Source organism: Puntigrus tetrazona, chromosome 24 (genome assembly GCF_018831695.1).
Source record: "Puntigrus tetrazona isolate hp1 chromosome 24, ASM1883169v1, whole genome shotgun sequence".
Taxonomy (NCBI): domain Eukaryota; kingdom Metazoa; phylum Chordata; class Actinopteri; order Cypriniformes; family Cyprinidae; genus Puntigrus; species Puntigrus tetrazona.
Genome location: NC_056722.1, coordinates 17,942,120 through 17,962,125, shown reverse-complemented (window position 1 = coordinate 17,962,125; position 20,006 = coordinate 17,942,120). Strand labels below are relative to the sequence as shown.

The 20,006-nt window shown below is 38.8% G+C and overlaps 2 protein-coding genes across 6 annotated transcripts; one reads left to right on the top strand and one right to left on the bottom strand.

The window, feature by feature from the left end:
• Positions 1-325: 325 nt before the first annotated feature.
• On the top strand, positions 326-8,096 carry spice1 (spindle and centriole associated protein 1). 5 transcript variants are annotated; one of them, XM_043226972.1, is made up of 18 exons: positions 326-384; positions 663-781; positions 858-905; positions 983-1,129; positions 1,326-1,428; positions 1,528-1,646; positions 1,718-1,800; positions 1,879-1,985; positions 2,088-2,207; positions 2,838-3,106; positions 3,189-3,320; positions 3,403-3,526; positions 4,114-4,227; positions 4,676-5,022; positions 5,827-6,007; positions 6,093-6,174; positions 6,317-6,380; positions 6,516-8,096. In XM_043226972.1, exons 2-18 carry the CDS (start codon positions 689-691, stop codon positions 6,567-6,569), a joined length of 2,187 nt encoding a protein of 728 aa, XP_043082907.1. In that variant the 5' UTR covers positions 326-384; positions 663-688; the 3' UTR covers positions 6,570-8,096. The 5 variants fall into 5 exon arrangements, with proteins under 5 accessions (XP_043082907.1, XP_043082906.1, XP_043082908.1 ...); XM_043226971.1 differs by having other exon boundaries at positions 345-384; positions 645-781; positions 6,516-8,095; XM_043226973.1 differs by having other exon boundaries at positions 373-432.
• Positions 8,097-8,121: 25 nt separating this feature from the next.
• On the bottom strand, positions 8,122-12,415 carry LOC122330131. The gene is made up of 7 exons (XM_043226968.1): positions 11,981-12,415; positions 11,417-11,707; positions 11,298-11,336; positions 10,966-11,217; positions 10,299-10,400; positions 9,899-10,135; positions 8,122-9,470 (listed from the first exon to the last, which is right to left on the bottom strand). Exons 1-7 carry the CDS (start codon positions 12,066-12,068, stop codon positions 8,122-8,124), a joined length of 2,358 nt encoding a protein of 785 aa, XP_043082903.1. The 5' UTR covers positions 12,069-12,415.
• Between the last annotated feature and the right edge of the window lie 7,591 nt (positions 12,416-20,006).

The following is a 20,006-nucleotide window of genomic DNA, read 5'->3' as shown; positions in this document are numbered from 1 at the left end:
AAAATTAGCTTGGAGTTTGTGTTGTGTTTGTTATAGTACCAAGTTCTGGTTGACCAATAGCCGTTATTTAATTCGTGAATAACTAGGCAATTTTAAAATGTGCATAAGTTTTACGTAATGCACAAAATTAATAATCCAGAGAGGATGGTAAGGGGGAGATGGTGGTTTTACAGAGGGGATGCTTTTGTTATTATTTTTTTTTTCGAGCAGGGGGAAAGCCATCCCCGCTCAATTCGATCACTGGTTATGACAATCTTTATTCTTAAAGGGTCGTTTTTTAGTTGCAGAACACTGGGACTTTTATTTTGAAATGTGTTGTAGCGGTGCTTTTAAATTTGCCCGGATCAACGCTTCCTGTTACTAGAGCACTAACAAAAACAAACGGTAAAATCTCAGACCATTGTTCTCCTGTCAGGTTTTGGTAAAATAAGTGTATGTTTTTGCAGTACTAAGCCAGCTTTGTGCAAACGCGACTAGCTAGTAGTTAGCAATGATTGTATGAATTTTTCCACGTTACATAAATTAAAATATAAGTTTAGCAACTCTCTACGTTAATTTACAATGATTGTCATAATGTAGCTCTATCAACCTATTTGTGTTCAAGTGCAAACTATATCGTCACCGGCGTATGTTTTGTCCAACAGTGTATTTGCTTGTATTAGGTGCCATCTGTGTCTGTTCCAGTGAGATGTCTTTAGTGCGGATGAACCGTCCTTTATACGGTGCGGGTAAAAGACCAGTGCGAAGCAGGAAGGTGTCTGCACCAAAGAAAGAATGGGTGGTGAGAAACCGTCATGCAACCAATTACTTTAAATCTTTTTTCCTGTCTTATCATTTTTGTTTTCCTATTGTTTTAGAGCACAGTCAATGACCTTTCGGTGCATAGAGCCACACCAGAGGAACTGGTAAGGAGTTTACTTTGAAAGCTGTTCCCTTAAGGATTTTTCAATTATAACAATTTTTCCATGCATTGATCTTTCAGGCCAAGCGTCATGAGATGCACAGATCTCAGAACAGGGTCGTGGCGCAGTGGGAATTAAAAGAAAAGGCTCTAACACGCAGACGGAGGAAAAACCAGCCCCCCAGTCCTCCAGGCCTCGATAGAGCCCGGCTCAACATCATTAGAGAGGTGCGAATGGACTACAGGTGTACCCTGGTGTATTAAATATGATGCTAAGAATTTTTTGGGATATATTAATATGTTTCATATGTGTAAAATATAAAAGTATATAATAAAAAAAAGTCAGATTTACAAAGCTCGTCTTAACATTTTGTTAGATATTAAATCAGAACACATAGCTCATACTAACATATTTTTTTAATAGTTGTTTTCAGATCAGTGTCAGTTGCAGGATGTCATTGCACGGTCTGACAGAGCTTTGGCTGAGGTGAAAGACCTGTTTGGTGATGCCCCTCGTCGACGCACAGGTATTTTGATTCTTGCATTATAAACTAATGTGCTATTATCTGAACAAACAAGTATTATGTAAACGTACTTGTGAAGGCTAATATACTTGTGTGTTTTAGGGTTCCCCACCATTACTGTGGCACCTGACTGTGATTCTGACTCCAAGCTTCCTGTCCATCAAAAACCTGATCCTCCAACCCAGCTGTCATTGCTCAGCCAGACTACGATGGATCAGCAGGTACTTACACACAAGCACCACCTACAGCTTTTACTCCGTAATAAAACCTAGAATAATAAAGCCGTTTTTAGGCCTTGAATGAGTTGGAGGAGTGTGAAGAGGAACATTATGAAGTCCAGGATGCCCCGGTGCAGCTCAGCTCTGTGATGCACAGGTGTTCGTTTATCTTCAATAAACAGCTTCTAAAGCTTTGTCTTTAGAAAGTAATTTTTTTTTAAATGCTTATTTTCAGACAAAGAAATAAATGTAGGTCGAAGTCCTTTCCATGGACTTCAGATCATCCAGAGCAAGAGCTACCCAAGACACCGTGTAATACTAGAGTCAGAGAAGATCAGGCAGGTAATGAAAGCATGTGTTTCTTTATGCCTTTGCAGGTTAATGTCAATATGAATCTGGTGAACTTTTTGTTTGTCTGAAAATATCTGTGCTGTTTTTGCCCAGCCCTCAACGCCACGGTGGCTGTACAGCGTTTAAAATCCAGACAGACATGTCCTGATGTAAACCAATCAGCTTCACTAGACAACCAAGTCCTGAATTCAGAGACTGCTTCATGTCAACCAGGTTGAGCACTGTTATCTGACACTATATTAGTATATTATACAATAATGTAATAATACTTAATTTAATTTTGCTAAAACAGCTTTTTTTGTCATTTTGTAATAATATTTCACAGCATTATTGTTTTGTGTTTTTTAATAAAATCAGGCTTGGTGAGCTTGATGGACTTATTACAATAAATAAATAACAAAACGTGTTACCCTGGACCACAAACCTAGTTACATTTACAGTTACTTAAGTACATTTCCTGCTGTAAATATATTACAACTTAATTTTTGTTTAGTAATATGTATAAGAATTTAATTTTAACTTTTAAGGTGATTTTCTTAGTATTTACTTTTTCTTTTTTTTCGCTCCCTCAGATTTCAGATTTTCGAATAGTTGTATCCCCTCGAAATATTGTCCTGTCCTATATTAATGGAAAGCTTATTTATTCAGCTTTCCGATGATGTACAAATCTCAATTTCGAAAAATTGAAACTTATGACTGGTTTTGTGGTTCAGGGTCACATTTAAATATTAATAACAATGCAGTTAATTTACATTTTTTTAAATCGATTATTGTGCTGTGTGTGTATTTAGGTATATATCTATGCATAAATGAAATTAGAATAAATGGTAATTGGTTTTTCAGGTGTTAAGAGAAGCTCAGTTCATTCCAGTAGGGGGCGCTCTGGATATACCTCTGGCCTGAACAGCTCAGGGTTGAGCTCTCTGACAGGAAATCAGTCTAGTCTGGAGCTTCTGCAGGGAATGCTTGAGCAAGTGGAGACCGAGCTGGACTCTCTAGATCACCAGAATCCTCCACCGGAAGCTAGACCACAGCAACAGAGACCAGGTCTCACCGGCTTCTCTGTGGCTCTAGTGGCGACACTTGGACGTCTAGCCAGTCATATTAGAAAAGTGAGGGCACATAAGTGAAAAATGAGCGCTGAGCACAAAATTGGTGAAATGAGTCACTTCCTTATTTACATCATTCACACAGAAAGAAGAGGAGGCTCTGAGGGAGGCACAGGAGAAAAGACTATTAGAGGAGGAAGTGAAGGAGCAGAGAGCTTTGATTGACGCTCTGACTGTAGAGTCACTGACACTGAGGGAAGAGAGCGTCAGCCTGCAGGTGATCTATTAAGTCATCAGTAACATTATCGTTTGTACATTCATATGCCATTTTTGATGGAGTTTTTTTTTTTGTCATGCAGGAAAGACTGCAGCAGCAGATATCTGAACTAGAGCGGCGTCTAGATGGCCTAGTCCTGGTGGTGGGAAGACCAGATTCTGCAGAACCACACACAACAGAGCAAATCACAGAGAATGCAGCTCAAAGTAACTACCACAAACTGCAGATCTAGAGATCATGCCTCTGTAAACTTGCCACAGTTTTAAACGAACATGCCACCTTATTTTAAAATAGGCTCATTTTCCAACTAGAGTTAAACAGATGAGTTCAGCTGATCTCCGGCTCTGGCAGTAGCACAATTAGCTGCAGCTTAGCATAGATCATTGAATCTGATTAAAAGATTTTTTTTTTTGTCTGCTTAAAACCTGAATTTTCTATAGTTACACCATGTACTAAGACCGACGGAAAATTAAAAGTTGCGATTTTTCTAGGCCGATATGGCAACTACACTCTCGCTCTGGCAAGGAATCAAGGAACATCCAAAATTCTGGAGACCATTTTTAGGCGTAGCACCTAAAAATAGTCTCCAGCATTTTGCTTAATATAATTGCGCTTGCTACTATCGCTGCCTCAACTGCTCAACACTAGTGGAATTGGAAAATTATCCTATTTTCCAAAATAGTGGCATGCTCCTTTTAAAGTTGTATTTAATGTGATCAGGATTGGATATTTTAATTATTCATTTAAACCTGTAGCAGTGCAGTGATTAATAAGAACGTGTTGTGTTCTGTAGTAAGAAGGCATCTGGAGTCTGGCTGTACTGAATCCCATCTACAGCAACAGGACTTTGTCACTGCAGCTGTGCTGCTCTCTCCTCCTCGTCAACGAGATGGTCTGCCTCCTGCAGGTCAGTCTGAAGTGTAGAAAAAGTGTAGAATTGATGCCTAGTAGTGTTGAGGGCTTAAAGGGTTACTTCACTCCAAAATGAAAATTTTGTCATTGATCACTTACCCCCATGTTGTTCCACATTCATAAAAGCTTTGTTTGTCTTCAGAACACAATTTAAGATACTTTTGATGAAAGCCTGGAGGTAAAGAACACTAAGACATCATCAAAATAGTCCATCTGTTATCAGTGGTTCATCAGTGGTGCCATCATCTGAATTTTATAAAATGGTGATGCAAATTCGCCCAGTCTTGGCCAGCATTTATGAATCAACAATAAAAATGCAGCGACAGAGTTAAAAAAAATAGTTTCTTAGGAAGTCACTACTTTTCTCTCCTTGGAAAGCTTCCTAAATCTAATTAAATCATCCATGCGAGAATGACTCACCAGTATTTTGTTACTTCTTCCAGAATGTCGTCCACATTCACACGCACCCTCGCTGCACTACAGTGGCTCCTGTGCAGCAATGGGAAGTCAGGGTTCACTGGAGGACTTTGACATCTCCATCTCTCCTTCCTCCTTCGCTAGCCTACCACGTCCTACTCCTCTGCTGGAGAATCTCTCTCCGGATGCCATGTTAGGGGAGATTGCCGAACTGACACGTCAGAACGCAGCGATCCGGGCCCAGTTGGCTCAGCACCGTTCATCTCCGGCTGGAGCTTCAGCGTCGAGGGAGCAGAGTGCAGACCGGCTTTCCACAGCCAGTTCTGTAGCTAGACAAGGGTCACCCTCTACAGAGTCACAGCACACACAGCAGGTTAGTGACATACTGCGGACTTGGGTTCCTCACAACTGCTTTTCAATGCGTTTCCACAGCTTTATTTCTTATAGTTGTTCATTAAAGTAATAAACTAAGTGTAAAGACTGAGATTGAAGAGCCAAACAAAGTTGTCTAGAGTCTGTGAGCAAAGAGTTTTTATAGTCAAAAGTATATATTTCAAGGCAGCAAGATCCCCATCTGACCAATGAAAATAGTTAGAGCACAGCACCCCATTTTATGTAAGGATGTGTGATTTATTCTCAGATCAACCCGTCCCTGGTACAGAGATGTTGTTTCAGTCACGTATAGAAATTCTTTTACTTTTACCCCATCTATCCCTCTTATCCCATTCTATATCACAGAATACTGGTTATATCTTAAAATATAAGTAGTTAGAAAGCATATATATATATATATTCAATTGCCTTCAAGTGATATTAATCTAATCAGTGTGTTGTAAGTAATTAGTAAATTCTGAAAATTTCCATTATACTTTGCTTCTAACAAATATGATTTTAGGGTCAGTAAAATTGTTAAAAATGTTTTAAATGATTCCTCTCTGCGGAGTACGAAACAATTTTGAGAAAAAAAAAATTAAGATAAAATGTTGAGAATAAACATTTATTTGCATTTATTTAATAAAAAATATGGAATACAGTTAAACATAGGTAAATATTATTTTAAATCCACAATTTAAACTGAACAATTTAAACTAAACTCCACCACAATTACTCTGAGGTAGAAACAGGCTTCCTAGCACATAGTACAGAGTTCTAATGTGGCAGTTTTTTTTTTGTCCAGCGTGTTTCTGTAGAGAGATCCTCAACTATGGAGATCGAACAAAAACTGCAGGAGCTGAACCGCCAAAGTGCTGAAGCCAGAGCTAAACTACTAGAGCTCATTGAACAACAGAAACAGAGCTCCCTCAAAGTTTCTCCTGCCATTTCCCCAGTACCTCCTCACTCCAGCAGCACTCATACAGGTCTCTTTTAATAATGCTTACATCCTTTCAGATCCCACAGAATTAGAGTAACTCTATTCATGAGTTGACTATTCATGTTTTTAAGCAGTTAGAAGGTTAACTCCGGAGCAGTTTTTGACGCTTCCTGAGAGAAACCGTTCACCACAACCCAGTGCAAGCAGTCAGAGGTGAGCCATAAAAAGCCAAGAACAAATTTGTAAAAAATAGGAACAGAAACGTATTAAACTATTTAAACAGTTCTAAGACCATTTTCAAATCAACATATATTGCTTTTTAGATTTATCTAAAAAAAAAAATGTTTTTTTTTAGGTCAGCTGGAAGACTCTCACCACAAAGTCTGGATAATGTGGAAATCCAAAAGCTTGAGAATAAAGTATGGAATCTCATTTTTATTTCACATATAACCATATACGTAGTTTATACAACTTAATAGTGGTACTTAAAGAATCTAAAACCTAAGATATTTATATTACTCATGCTTGCAAACTTTGTATTTTATTTTGAACAGGTGGACAAGCTGAAGAGAGAGGGCTGGTTTGCGTTGTCATCTCATGTCAAGTGACTTGAGCTCAATGAATATGGTCTATCCATAACATATTTCCAGGCACAATATTATTCCTTTACATTTGGCATTCTTAGTTTGGTCTGATCAAACATCCTTTCTCATGTTAAGAGGACCTATCCATGACCAGATACATTGATAAATAGATCTTTTACCTAGTTACCAACACATTTACTTGAATCTTCATGTGAAGTATTTCAAATCTCAGTGTGCATGCAGGCATACTAATTGAACTGTATTTAATGTATTAGTTCTAAATCTTTTTTTTAAGAAATGTCTAATTCCACAATAAATTTTGGTTAAATGCTTTTATTGTGTTTTTTTCCATCACATTATTATTTGCACTGTTCTCTGATTTTGAGAACAGCGAAAAAACAAAGCAGCCAAAAATGTAAAACGTTACAAATGTAAATGTTAACATTTTATGATTGCATAAAATGTTCGATCAACATTCAGTTCGTAACACTGGCATGGTAATAAATTCTGTTCTGTAAATAATTCATAGTTGGTTACTGATTTTCAGCTGCACAGCACCATGTAAACCACCAAAACCGAGAAAAGACATGCAGTTAGTAAAATCTCAGTATCATTTAGCATACTGAGCACAAATACGATTGTTTTGAATGTATGGATTTTTACTTTCTCTTTTCCTATTTTATGGAGCCCTGATCTTGACATGCGGACAAAAATTTTTTATTGTAGCCAAGAATCAGGAATTTGTATGCGTGTCTGTCTATATAATGTATCTATATAAAAGACATTTTCCCCTGCATATCATCATGTGCGAGGCTCAATATTTTTTATACTGTAAGTGTGCTTTTTACATCTTCACTTGCTTAAATAGCACCTAAATAGCTACAAATCCATCTTTAGTCATAAAATTAATTAATAAATGTAAAAACATTTGAGGGAGAATTTAACATTTTAAAGACAGCATGTGACACTAGCTGCGTTTCCATTACAGATTTGTGCAATTACAATATTTTATCTTTTACAATATTTTATAAATGGTAGATGAGAAAAACTGTTGCACAATGACCAGTGTTATGCAACTAAAACATTTCTTCCTCTCATGATTAATCATGGGGATGGATGTTGATAGGTTAAATATTGCAGCTACCCCTCTACCTGTTATATTTGATTTATAATCAAAGGAGACGAAGGCATGTTTTTTTTTGTGATGCAGTTTCATCTGGCATAAACAAACACTGACTAATGTTAGTCTCTGAAACGTATTACACTGTAAATAAGGGGTTATTAAGCATTGTTGGCAAAGAAAGCCCCTTATACTTAAGAGCAGCCACTTTTGAGGTGTTTTTAACAAGTTTGTTAAAAGAATGATAATGTGACTGGCAACCTGTAAATGCGAAAAGTAATAGTAGTTTTGCAAAATATAGTTTTTTTTTATTGCTATAATAATCACCTCATGCCAGCATGAAAACTTTTGTGCAATATTTGCGAAATTGCCATTCAATTTGCAATTTCAATCTGATGGATAATGGAAACACAGCTACTGTTTGTCACTGCAGCATCATGTCAACTTTCCGTGCTTTTAATTTACCTCACAGTCCTTATGTGGCATAGCCCATAGCCTTCCGCTCCTGTATATAAATTTAACCTCACACTCCAACCCAGAGGTCTTGACCTTAAAGCAGCATCCTTCGTCCTTGAGTTGAGTGGAGTGTCTCTGAGCCAGCGCCTGTAGCTCATCCCAGCCATCACTTTCTCCTTCTCTGACCCACACTTTCCCACCTACCTCAGCCAAAACGTTATCACCGTACCACTGCATGTCGCGCAGCCCTTCTGCTTTGAGCAGATACAAACACACGCATCGTGGCGCGCACACCTTGAAGCGCCCCCTTTCTTCTTCATAACAAAGACAGTGCAGTCTTACCAGGAATGAAGTGGCTTCTGACGTGATAAAACTAATAACCTCCTCCACTCCGTTGTCGATGGCGACAGGCCCGTGAACCCTGCTGACGGAAAACAGCTTGGCGGGACCAAGTATCCGTACTGATTCGAGAATAAACTGGAAGTTGTGGTGCTCGCCGAGTTGTAAGTATGTTTGGAATTCGGATAGGGTCTCCTGGTGGAGCTGCATGAGAGAGCCCAAACCCAGCTGCGCAGGATTGAACTCCAACACCGAAAGCAAGCGATGGCGAACCCCTGCGTCAAAAGCTTCCGAGTTAAAAGCGGGATTTGATAAGACAAACTGCACATGCTGGATGACCGTAGCAATGGGCGCATGGGAAAAGTCTATGGTGGTCCGCTTGGGCTGCAACGCATCTAGGAGACGTGCGATACGAACGCATGCCTCCATGTGCTGTCTAGCGAGAAGAGTTGTGTCCTGGTCCGTGGAGGATGGAACCATGCTGCTTAGAGCTTTCCGGATGACTCGCGCAGAGACGCCCTGGAAGGAAGTCACCCGGTGCAGCCTGCTGGGCCTGCAGGAAAACAACCCCTCAACTGAAGAGGACAGCTGGAGGCCTTCCTGGAGGGGATGGAGGTCTCTTAGCACCTGAGCGAGGACTCTCACGCTCTGCAGCAGGCTCTCAGCGTCCCCTTCGGTCCAGCACTGCTCCACTTCCTGCAGCAAAGCAGCCTCCACTCTGCCGCTGGCACTCAGCTGCTCGATCATGCCTAGTATGCCTCCGCTAGGCTTCGCCTCCGGCTCCTCCAGAACCTCTGCCATGCAGTCCCACACCAGAAAGCTGAAGATGGCCCACACAGTGCGCTGATCTGTGCAGTCTTCTAGACACAGGTGGTCCCAGCTGCGTAAGTGGTCCTGATCGTGAAGGTGGTCCCAGCTGTGCCGGTGACTGTGGATACCGCTGCGGAGAAGAGTCTCAGCTTTTTGCAGCAACCGCAACAGCAGGCACCCTCTCTCTGAAAGCTGGACCCCTACAGATGACAACCAGATACATCAGGGTTTTTTTTTTTTTTTAGCATTTTCTTACTTGAATAGATCTCATCATGCTGGCATTTTAAGTGTATCAATGTCTTAATTTAATGCTACTTTGCTTAATTGCATTAAACAAATCTTACTGGTTGCATACGTTTGTACAGTAGTGTATTAAATAAATGTAAGTAAAAAATATATTTCTTTTTTTATTAATGCATATTTCTGCATACTGGTAACAGCACAAAACTTTATTATATAAGCAAGCAGTTTTAAAAACCTATATACTTATCAATATTTTAAATAATAAAAGTTACATAATTTTTATATTAAATAAGAACCGTAAACATGGCATGCTCAAATCATTACATCTAAAGTCACATTTAAAATAAATTAACTGTAAAATAAAATCTGATTGGCCTTCACTTACACCGAGGGCTGAGTTCTGCCACTCTTCTCAGTAGTCTGTCTGCGTCTTTTGTCTTCTCTATGAACAGGGAGACTAGGGCCTCCAGCTGGGCCGAGTCTTCAATGCCAACCCCTTCCAGAAAATACTCTCTGACTGTCCGGCGTGGCAAACCTACTGCCACACCAACCTCACAGACATTAAACCTAATCTCATCCCCCACAGTCAAGCCCAGCCGAGTCATGACCTGCTGCAGGCCTCCTGATTGAGACAAGATCAACGAGGACAACATCAGTGCTGCAAGCTTAGATCTTAGATGAATTCTGGAAACCAAACTTATTATTTTTGGTCTGGGCAAATTCACCAGCCATAAATATTTCTACAGACTCATAGAAATGTGTATAATGTGGGAAAGGTGACTTGCCTGACAGAGGTAAAGACCTCAATTGACCTCTGGTCTCCTCCACTGCAATCGGCACAATGCTGCCTCTAGATTCTGTCTTAAGGTCTTCTAACAAAGTGTTCACTGAAAAATGAGAAGATGAGAAGCTGAATTCCTGGAGTTTATTACTTTTCTGTGGTAATATTTTTTTGCTTAAAGTATTACTCTACCATAAAGCTGTTTAAGGTAAAAAAATAAAAATAAAATAAAAATAATCAGTGACAGTAAAGACATTTTAATTTGTTTATTGACTGTTCTATTCATTACAGAATCCTAAAAAACAAAAATATTAAGAAGCAAAATTTCAACAATGATAATAAGAACCATAATTAATGACACGGACACTGAAGACTGGAGTAAAGCCATTACAGTAAAAGACATTTCAAAATATACTGTAATAAACTGCTACTTTAAATTATAATAATATATTGATGGTATTGTTTTTAAAATACTGTTATATTTTTATAAAATTGTTTATAATATAGCTTTTAAAATACGGTTATATTTTTATCAAATAAATGCAGTCTTGATGACCAAAAGAGACTTTTGAATCTTAGTTTAAATATTTGACCAGTAGTGTACATTCCAATATTATATGCATTTAGATTATAAAATTGTATTGAGATTCTGTTAGAAAGGTTCTGCTGACCATTAAGTTCCTCAGCTAGCTGTTCGTCTTCATTCTTTAGCGCTGTGTAAAAGCTCTTGCATGCTTTTTCTCCTTTCTTCAGGCAAATGGACAGCAGGGTTTGTGCTTGGTGTGTTGGGATGAGCATTGCTTGGATTTTTTCCAGCTCCAACTGAGTTAGAATGTCTCTGGAGAAGAGATCGAAGGAGCCCGGCAGTGCAGAACAGCCCAAGCGCGAGCACAAAACATTAAACTGGGACTGCAGTTGACGTTCTGCATGGAAACAGGACAATGGTGAGGGATAAGAAGCATTTGCATTAAGTAAAAGTGAAAATGCTGAGACTACTTCCTACCTGTTGGACCTTGAGTAATCCCTGGTGGTTGGGAGTAATCTGATATTAGAGTGCAAAATGTTTTAATATATACGTGCGTTTATGTTTTAATACAGAACTCAACTTTAGTCATAGCATACCTTCTGAGGTCAACCAGGTTCGTAGACGCGGGTAATGTTTTTTGCATTTTCTCAGACACTCCATGAACTTAGAGGCACCACTTTCATCCATCTGAGCGTCAACAATCTCTAGAAGTTTTCGGACTTTGTTGGGTGGCGTTCGTTCAGCTTCAATTTCATAGCAGTTTTCTCTAGAGAGCAGACCTTCAGATATAACACAGTCTAGCAGAGGGCCCAGGTGATAAAGAGCATCCACCAGAAGCATCTGTGAAGACAGGAGCCTGGCCTTTACAGTCTGCTTCTGCTCTGCTCCTACAAGTAAAGAGAAGGAAGAACTGCAATTTTTTTTCACTCAATACTAAAAAAAAATAATTTGTTTTCTCATTCGAATTATAACTTTAGTGAATTACAGATTAGTTCACCCATACCAAAATATGATCCAAATTACAAATACATTAAAAAGCAAAATACATAAAAAGCACGTGTCTAATATGGCCTATGACTGGCCAGAAAAGGTACAGTAACAGTTTGGCGCTTCTTCTGAGAGTGAAGATAGTTCAGGCCCTACCAGAAATAAAAGCTTACCTGAAATGCGATGTCTCTCGGTTGAGGAAGCCATCACAGTATTCCATGTGCATACTTCGTATTCATCTTCAAAGCATAGCACGTTCATTCAGTCGTTTCACTTTTGATCTCACGCGATTCATTCCTGTCAGATGGAAATCCTGTCGCGCGAACGAAAGTCGACGAAAGTCACCCGGCGGCGTTTAATGTCAAAAACGATACGCTCACTCTGAGTTTAATGCATCGGCCAAATGCCAGTTTTTGTCATAAAGTGTCTCGAGCAGTTCCTCAGTGTACCACTTCCTGGAAGTGGTGAGCTATTCGTGAAATCTTCAAGTCTGAGTCAACAACTTATATTAATAAAAACCTCAACTCCCACGGCCATATACAATTAAGCTCAAGTGAAGAGTCTGATTATGTGATTAAATATAAACAGTCTCAAGACTGAAACTGTGATTTGAATTCATGGGCGTGACCTCGTGCCCCGCCGCCTCTGTGAGTTATCAAACAAGACCAGTAGACACGCTTTATTTCACAAAGGTGTAACATTAAAAGCGAAATGTCTTTTGGAGGAACTGTGAATAGAAATTAGCCATTGAGGTCTTTTGAGTGTTTGTGAGGTGAGCACAGAGCCCTGTACAACACCTGTGAATTTATCTTTTATTTGCATATTGTTTCACGTTGTTTGAGGTTTTGCAGTCACATGAGATATATTATATAAGCGTATATTATGTGTATATTATGGCGTTCATTTTAAGTAGCCCTAAACCAAACCTCAATCATAACCATAAGTGCATATTATTCAGTACTGAAATGTATAATTACACTAAGAATGACACCTTAAACGTATAACCTATTCATCTTATCACATACCCTGATAAATTGTTAAAGACTATAGCATCTCTTGTCATATTTCATAATGTTGAAGAGATCAGGGCTAATTTGCACGTTATTATTGTAAAAGATAAACTAACACACAAAGCATTGTTTATGCAGAAAACTATTGTGAGATTAATAAATGTATACCATTTAAAACACATCTGGATTTACCAATATAAAATCACTGTAAATAATTTGTGAAATGTCATTGAAATCAGCTGAAACTTAAACGTATAAATTTAAAATAAATGAGCTTTTACAGCTGTTGATTGGTCAGACGTGGTAACTATATATTAGTACAGGTAATAAAGTTATCAGTGAGGCCAGAAGGGGGCGCTCAACCTGTGGTTAATGTGGTTCAGTAGTAGAGAATTAAAAGCCACTGCATTTAAACTAAGTTATTAAAACACATTTCCTGATATTGACTGAGAGGAGGATTTTTCATTACGTGCATCTATTTCCTCTTTCAGTATAATATTCTACAGCTTACACCGAGGGCCACTTAATTAATCACCCTATGCGATATCTCCCAGCAGATTTATAAAGGGGGTATCTGAAGGATATGAGTAGGAGCAAATATTGAACAAAGTAACTGTGTGCTCTCATAAAGTGGTTGGGAATAGAGGTGCAAAATGCCAGGTTAGGGGTCGTCACAGAAACCCTCCATACACAGGGTGGGGCCCTTTGTGCCAAGAACGGTGGAGTGGAGGAGAGGCTGAATGGAGGATTAATCCCACACCAGTGCATTTCAATGCTCTGTCCCCGCCAAGAGCCAAGAGCTCATTCCCATGTGCTGGTCTTTATTTCATCTATTCAAGAGTCAATAGGTCTGCTACACCCCCACCCCTCCACTCACACACACACACTCCTAAACACTGAAAAACATGGCGCTCCATATAAGTGAACATATGGAAACATAAGTATGTTTGCAATTCATTATAATAACTGATCGATCCATTTCGGCGTTCTTGATCAATCCTAACGAGCTCTAAAAGTGTAACACGATGAAAATTCATTCTCGTTCAATCTTTATCATTTTTCACTCTTGAAAACGCATGTATTTGTAAACTCGCACATTCAGTAACACCCCTCACCTCCTACATACAAACACACACACAAGCTTAAATACACATTCATTCACGTTTACATACCCACTTATTTATTGGCACACTTGTTTAAAACAATAAGGAGCTCTTAAAGTGTGTGTGTGTGTGTGTGTGTGTAAAAACTGACTGGTTCTTCTTTAACACATTCAAATCTACCCCCACTTCACTTTCATAGAGATCCGCAATACCCTCTCACTTCCCAGTGAAGTATATTCACCCAAATTTTCTCTTTCATCAGCCCTTGATGCAATTCATATCCTCTTTGGCAAGAGTGACACACAGGAAACTCCAAAGAAAGGTCTGGTCATTTGTGTGAACTCGGAGCAGCAGATGTCTTTGACATTTTCTTGACTTGTCTACGTAAGCATATTTTATGGTAGCCTAATACTGACGAGCAAATGGACTAAACTTTCAAAATAAACATGTCCGGACTTTGCTGTAAGTCAGAAATAATAAAAAAATAGATTTTTTTCCTCTCACTTTTTTTCTTTTTCTCTTTTTCAGTGCTCCGTCAAGTGGGTCATTGATGTTGAAAAGATATCAAACAGGTCAAATGTGCAAATCAAACTGACGTCAAAAAGCCATTGATTGGATGAAATCTGAACATATCGACCTGCATACATTAAACCAATTTCAGTGTGGGATTAACTTCCCGTTTTCACCCAATTTTCACATTTGGATTAATACTTGAGGCCGGGTGAATGTGTGAATGTCCCCAGCAGAGGGCGCTAACTCTGTTGTGCTGGTGGACAGTCATGTGAATTATAAAGGGGAATTTCTCTCGTTTTTTCATTCGTGTTGATACTTGGATAAATCTGGTTTGTAAGCTGTTTCATTACAATTATATCTGTGTAGCTGGTATGATATAAACGTTTCTTATTAGTGCTAGCAACGTCCCAGATCACAAGCTCGCATCCGATGGCTTGGAATAAAGTTGTCTATCAAATGCAAAAAACACTTTCAGAAATCTATACTTCTATTCGATTTGTTTTAAACAGCATCTTGCAGATGTTTCAAAGTGTTTTTGCTCACAAAGGCTACATTTGTTTGATCAAAAATGCAGCAGTACTGTGAAAAATCATTACAGTTTCTATTTTAATATGTTTTAACATGTAATTTATCCCTGTGGCATCATCACTCCAGTCTTCAGTTAATGTTCAGATTTTTTGCTCAAGAAATATTTATTAGTATTATCAGTTTTTAAAAAGCTGTTTAGTATTTTTGTGGAAACAAATTGTGTGATACATTTTTTTTATTCTTTGATAAGTAGAAAATTCCAAATAAGACTTTTTAAAAATAGAATTCATTTTTTTTTTAATGGTCTTAACGGTTGCTTTTGTTCAATTCGCCGGTAATACAAGTTTCCTTTTTAATTTTAGTTTATTAAAAAGCATTAAAACACTATTTCTGACTATTCATAAGCTACAAACTGACCTGTGGTCCTATAAAACCTGCTGGTAATTAAATCTTAATATAAATAAGCCTTCTAAACCGTTTTAATGCATGAACAAACAAATTGTTTTCAGTAGTGCAGATTGTAGATATCGCGAACCAAACAGAGACATTTGAACTGTATAATGTTTGCACCCAGAAGCATATGTCGTACAGTTTGCGTGTACATATCTCATTGTGTGTGTGAGAGTGCATGAATTTGCGTGTGTGTCCAGGCAAGTGTCCGCCGCAGCTGTGCGGAGCTGTGATCTGAGGCCGGCTTTTGCTTGCTGTGAAAATATTATTGCAAGTGTTTATTATTACAGCACTGAGAGACAGTGGGAGTGTTGTGTGCCGTGCGGACCAGCGAAAAGGGGGTGTAGACCAGGAGTGTGTGAGCTTTTTTTTTTTTTACGCTCACTCCTTGTGTTCCCACCGACCGGCCCCCAGCGAGGCACGGTGCATTGTGGGTAGTGGGGAGGCCTATTGGAGTTGATTAGTTCCGGCTGAGTCTCAGATAGAGTTCTGACAGGCCGGAGAAACAGGCTCACAGCGTGAACAGCCCCCCTCCTCACGCACCCTCTTGCCCTCTCCAGCAGACAATAGAAGCAGCATGACAAGAGCTTTTTAAAACACTCCATACACTCCACTCTTCTGTCTGTCACACAAATGTGGGCACACACACGCACGCACACACACTGCCTATAACTATATCATATTATGTACAACAGAGCTAGCTTGACAAGAGCTTTGTAAAGTGTGTTGATGGTGAGCATCGCTATTAAAATTGCACATACTTGGAGTGAGCGGTTTCAACAAACCCATAACTTAAAGTATCCAGGCTGGGAACTTGTCCTGTGATATTTGCGTTACAAACATGAATGATAGCTAAAGTTTACATTTTTTGAGAAGAGGTGCGGTATTGCTTTTGTAAGATTTATGCCTGGTGAGCGATAAAATGAAAATTGAATGAGGGACCCAAGTCGAAAATAAGGACAACAGTATCATAGCATGGTACCTAACTAACTAGCAAGTAGTAATAACTTTGTAACAACTTTGTATAGTATCAAATCATTAAATATTAAAATAAATATATATTTTTAATTAATTAATTTATTTATTTAAGAACATGTAATAATCTGGTCTTATTAATGTACTTAAATTATTAAGGTTTTAAAACTAATTAGGTAACTAACATGTAAAATATGTATAATATATAATATTCAAATAAATTAATGTGTTTTTTTTGCATTTGTTTTCTTCCACAGTATCCATTTATGTGTATTTATTTATTTATTTCAGAACATCTGTTTTCTAATTGGTGTACAGAAAAGGTGAAATATTCAATAATACATATTCCAATATGAATTAAATGTATATAACATTAAACTGTATACCATAAAGTAAAATTTACAGATAAATAAAATAAATCATAGATTCTTTTTGCTTTTCAATTTTTTTTCCTCGGTATCCATCGATGTGCCCCTCCAGCTCCTTTCACTCACACCAGTGACCTCAAAGGCCACCCTAGCGACGGCCTAGCAACCACCGAGAACGCAGCGAGCACCCGTGAGGTGAGCTGCTGACATTTCCTTCAGAACAACCTAGTTTAGATTGTGAAATTGTGGAACTGTAAACAGATGTTCATCAAATCCACCCAAACCTGCAGCTTCAAGTGCTTCCTGTGACACGCCGACACTGGCTTCCTCGAGCACTTGACGCACAAACACGCAGTTCAGCAAGGATAGGGCTGTTTATACAGCCAGTTACTGCAAACCACTATATAGAGCAAACTCAACACAACACTCCAAACCTCCTCTGAAAAATAACATCCCCTCACAAACAGCAACACGTCGCAACCGCACAATGTAGCTAACCAGCTCTAAACCACACCGCTTAGTTCAACATCCCACCATGGTGCACTCCAGGGGCAAACTACATCAACACCTCCCTGCCCTATTTTTCCTCACCTCTCTTATTTTATCTTACCTCTCTGCACTCTCTTATTGCCCTCTCCCTGCATTCTTCTCTCTTTTCTCTCTCTCCACACATAATTGATTAAGGGCCGCTTCCATAAATCAATTTGGTATGGGCATCAGTCAGTAATGAATGGGGGAAGCCCCCCTCCGAGCGTCCAGTATTAATCTAGCACAGCAGGCTCTTCCACTCAGAACTCTCTGTCTTTCTCTCTTTTTCTCCCTTTCTTTTTTTTTTTTTCAAAAACACGCACACACTCACATACACAAACTGGACACAACTGCCAAAAACACACTCTATAAGCTCAGAGGGGAGCTGCTTCTCATCCTGGATGAAAGGGAAAGAGAAGGACGAGTGGAAAGGATGGAAAAATGAACGGACAGGCATATGAAAGAGAGAACTTGTGGTAAAAACCCAGTGATGGCGGAGCAGAAAAGGACTGATGGCAGGAGTATATGCTCACACACATACTCACGCTCATTGATCCCTCACAAGCAGTCTCTGAACAGTGTTCCAATGAAAACCCAAACTTGTTTTTTTAAATATGTAACTTATGTTTAATAATGTTAGTGCTGGAGACTGTGGCTGATTTTACTTTATACTGACGAAGTGTATATGAAGTATGTACACACACTCACACACACCACCATTCAAAAGTTCAACTGCATTCAACATATGTGTTAAGTTGGTCAAAACTGTATGTAAAGACACTTATAAAGTTACAAAGGATTTCAGTTTCTGTCTCAAATGAACTTTCTGTTCACCAAACAAATCACCCTTTCTACAAAAAATATTAAGCAGTTGTTGTCAACATTAATAATAAATGCTTCTTCAGCAGCAAATCAACATATCAGAAAAAACTATATCAAAATAGAAAAGTTGATTAATTGGTAATTATATTATATTTCACAATGACTGTATTTACTGAATTTAAAAAAAGCTATTTTTAACTGCCCCAAACCTTTCAAAAGGTGTGTATACAATATCACATTTATGATGCTTGAGGGATTTTTAAGGGTTTGGAACAACATGAGGGTAAATAAATGGTGACGAAATTATCATTTTTGGGTGAACTATCCTTTTAACCATTACATTTAAAACTAGGAAAACTGAAAAAGCCAAATTCCTACTCTTCTTTCGTGCAAGGCACTGCGGGCAATTTTTTGGCAGGAAAAAACGTATATAGATGCATACTTGAAAATGCACCAGAAAAAAAGTTACAATCCAGCCATCTACAGCATACAAATAACACACTGTGGCAGTTGTGATTACCCATAACGCACTGCAGCATGAACAGTTTCAACGTTTCTGTCCTCTTCAGTTAACTATTACTTGCTCACAGTAAACAAATGTCTTCAGTTAGCAGGATTGCACGAAAAAAATTATATTCCATGCTATTTAAAATTGGTACTTTTCTTTCATCTTCTCTACACGTTTTGCGCAGTTCTCCCTGCATCACACTTTTAGTTTTTCTTCTCTGCTGTTTCTCACCTTTCACTATTGCAACCCCCACCTTCCTACCCTCTCAGCTGCAGAGTGTTAGTGCTGATGATAGCGTAAGCCATATAGCCTTTAAAAACAGTTTGTCTTAATGAGCTCCGAGGAGGTGGGTCACAGCTGAAGCCAATTGCTAGCCCTTCCTGTCGGCATGGCTGCAGGCTCTGAGGTCACGACGGGTCACGCTGGCCCCATCGCACCGGTGGACTCCGGCCCAACGGCATAATCTACAGACGCATACTTACACTCGTGGGGACACATCTGGTTCTGATGCAACTCTGCAGTCGGCTCTCAGGGTTTAGGGGAGAGAGGGAAAGGGTCGCATACCTCTCAGTGTCAAAGTCAGGGCCGAAGGTGCCATGTGCTTGCGGGGAATTCCTTGATCTTTCTCCCTTTTCCTCGACGAGAGCAGGTGAGATCTGAATAAATCGACGTGGCAGCACTTTGAAGGCATTGCCAGTAAAACGCGCAACTATTAACGATCGTAACTAACAAGCTGCAGGCCTCGCTGATGCACATTCTCATGCTCGTTTAACGCTCGTCTATTGCCATGTGTGCGCTCTCTTTCATGGATGCCTGAAGCTAATACTTCACAGGCCAAAGCACTATTTCTTACCCCCTCACAGATCTGAAGATCAAACAGCAATGTACCTGCACACATGAGGGAAACATATGAGGGTTTGTAAAGGATCAGACATGCATAGACATGCACGGCGTGATCGATTTATGCGATTATGCATCCGTATGCATGCACGGACACCAGGGTTGTGGGCTGTTCAGAACTGAATTGAGAATGCGTTTTAAATTATCATTCAAAATTAATATACAAAGAAATACATTAGTGTGTAAAATCTTAATGGTGGCGTGACAAAGATGTTTGAAGTCTGGTTTTGTATCGGTCTTATAGACAGACAGATGTTACAAATGTCATTTAAATATTTAATTGGTATATATATATATATATATATATATATATATATATATATATATATATATATATATATATATAATTAATATTCAGTGTGATTCAGAAAAAAAAATCAAACTTTGAAAATCATTTCTGTGCTGATTTCAAGCAAAACTCATTTTACATTTTTTTCAAATAGGCAGAAGTTGAAGTAAGTTGAAGTTCTTGTAAGTTGCTAGCACAGTGAAAT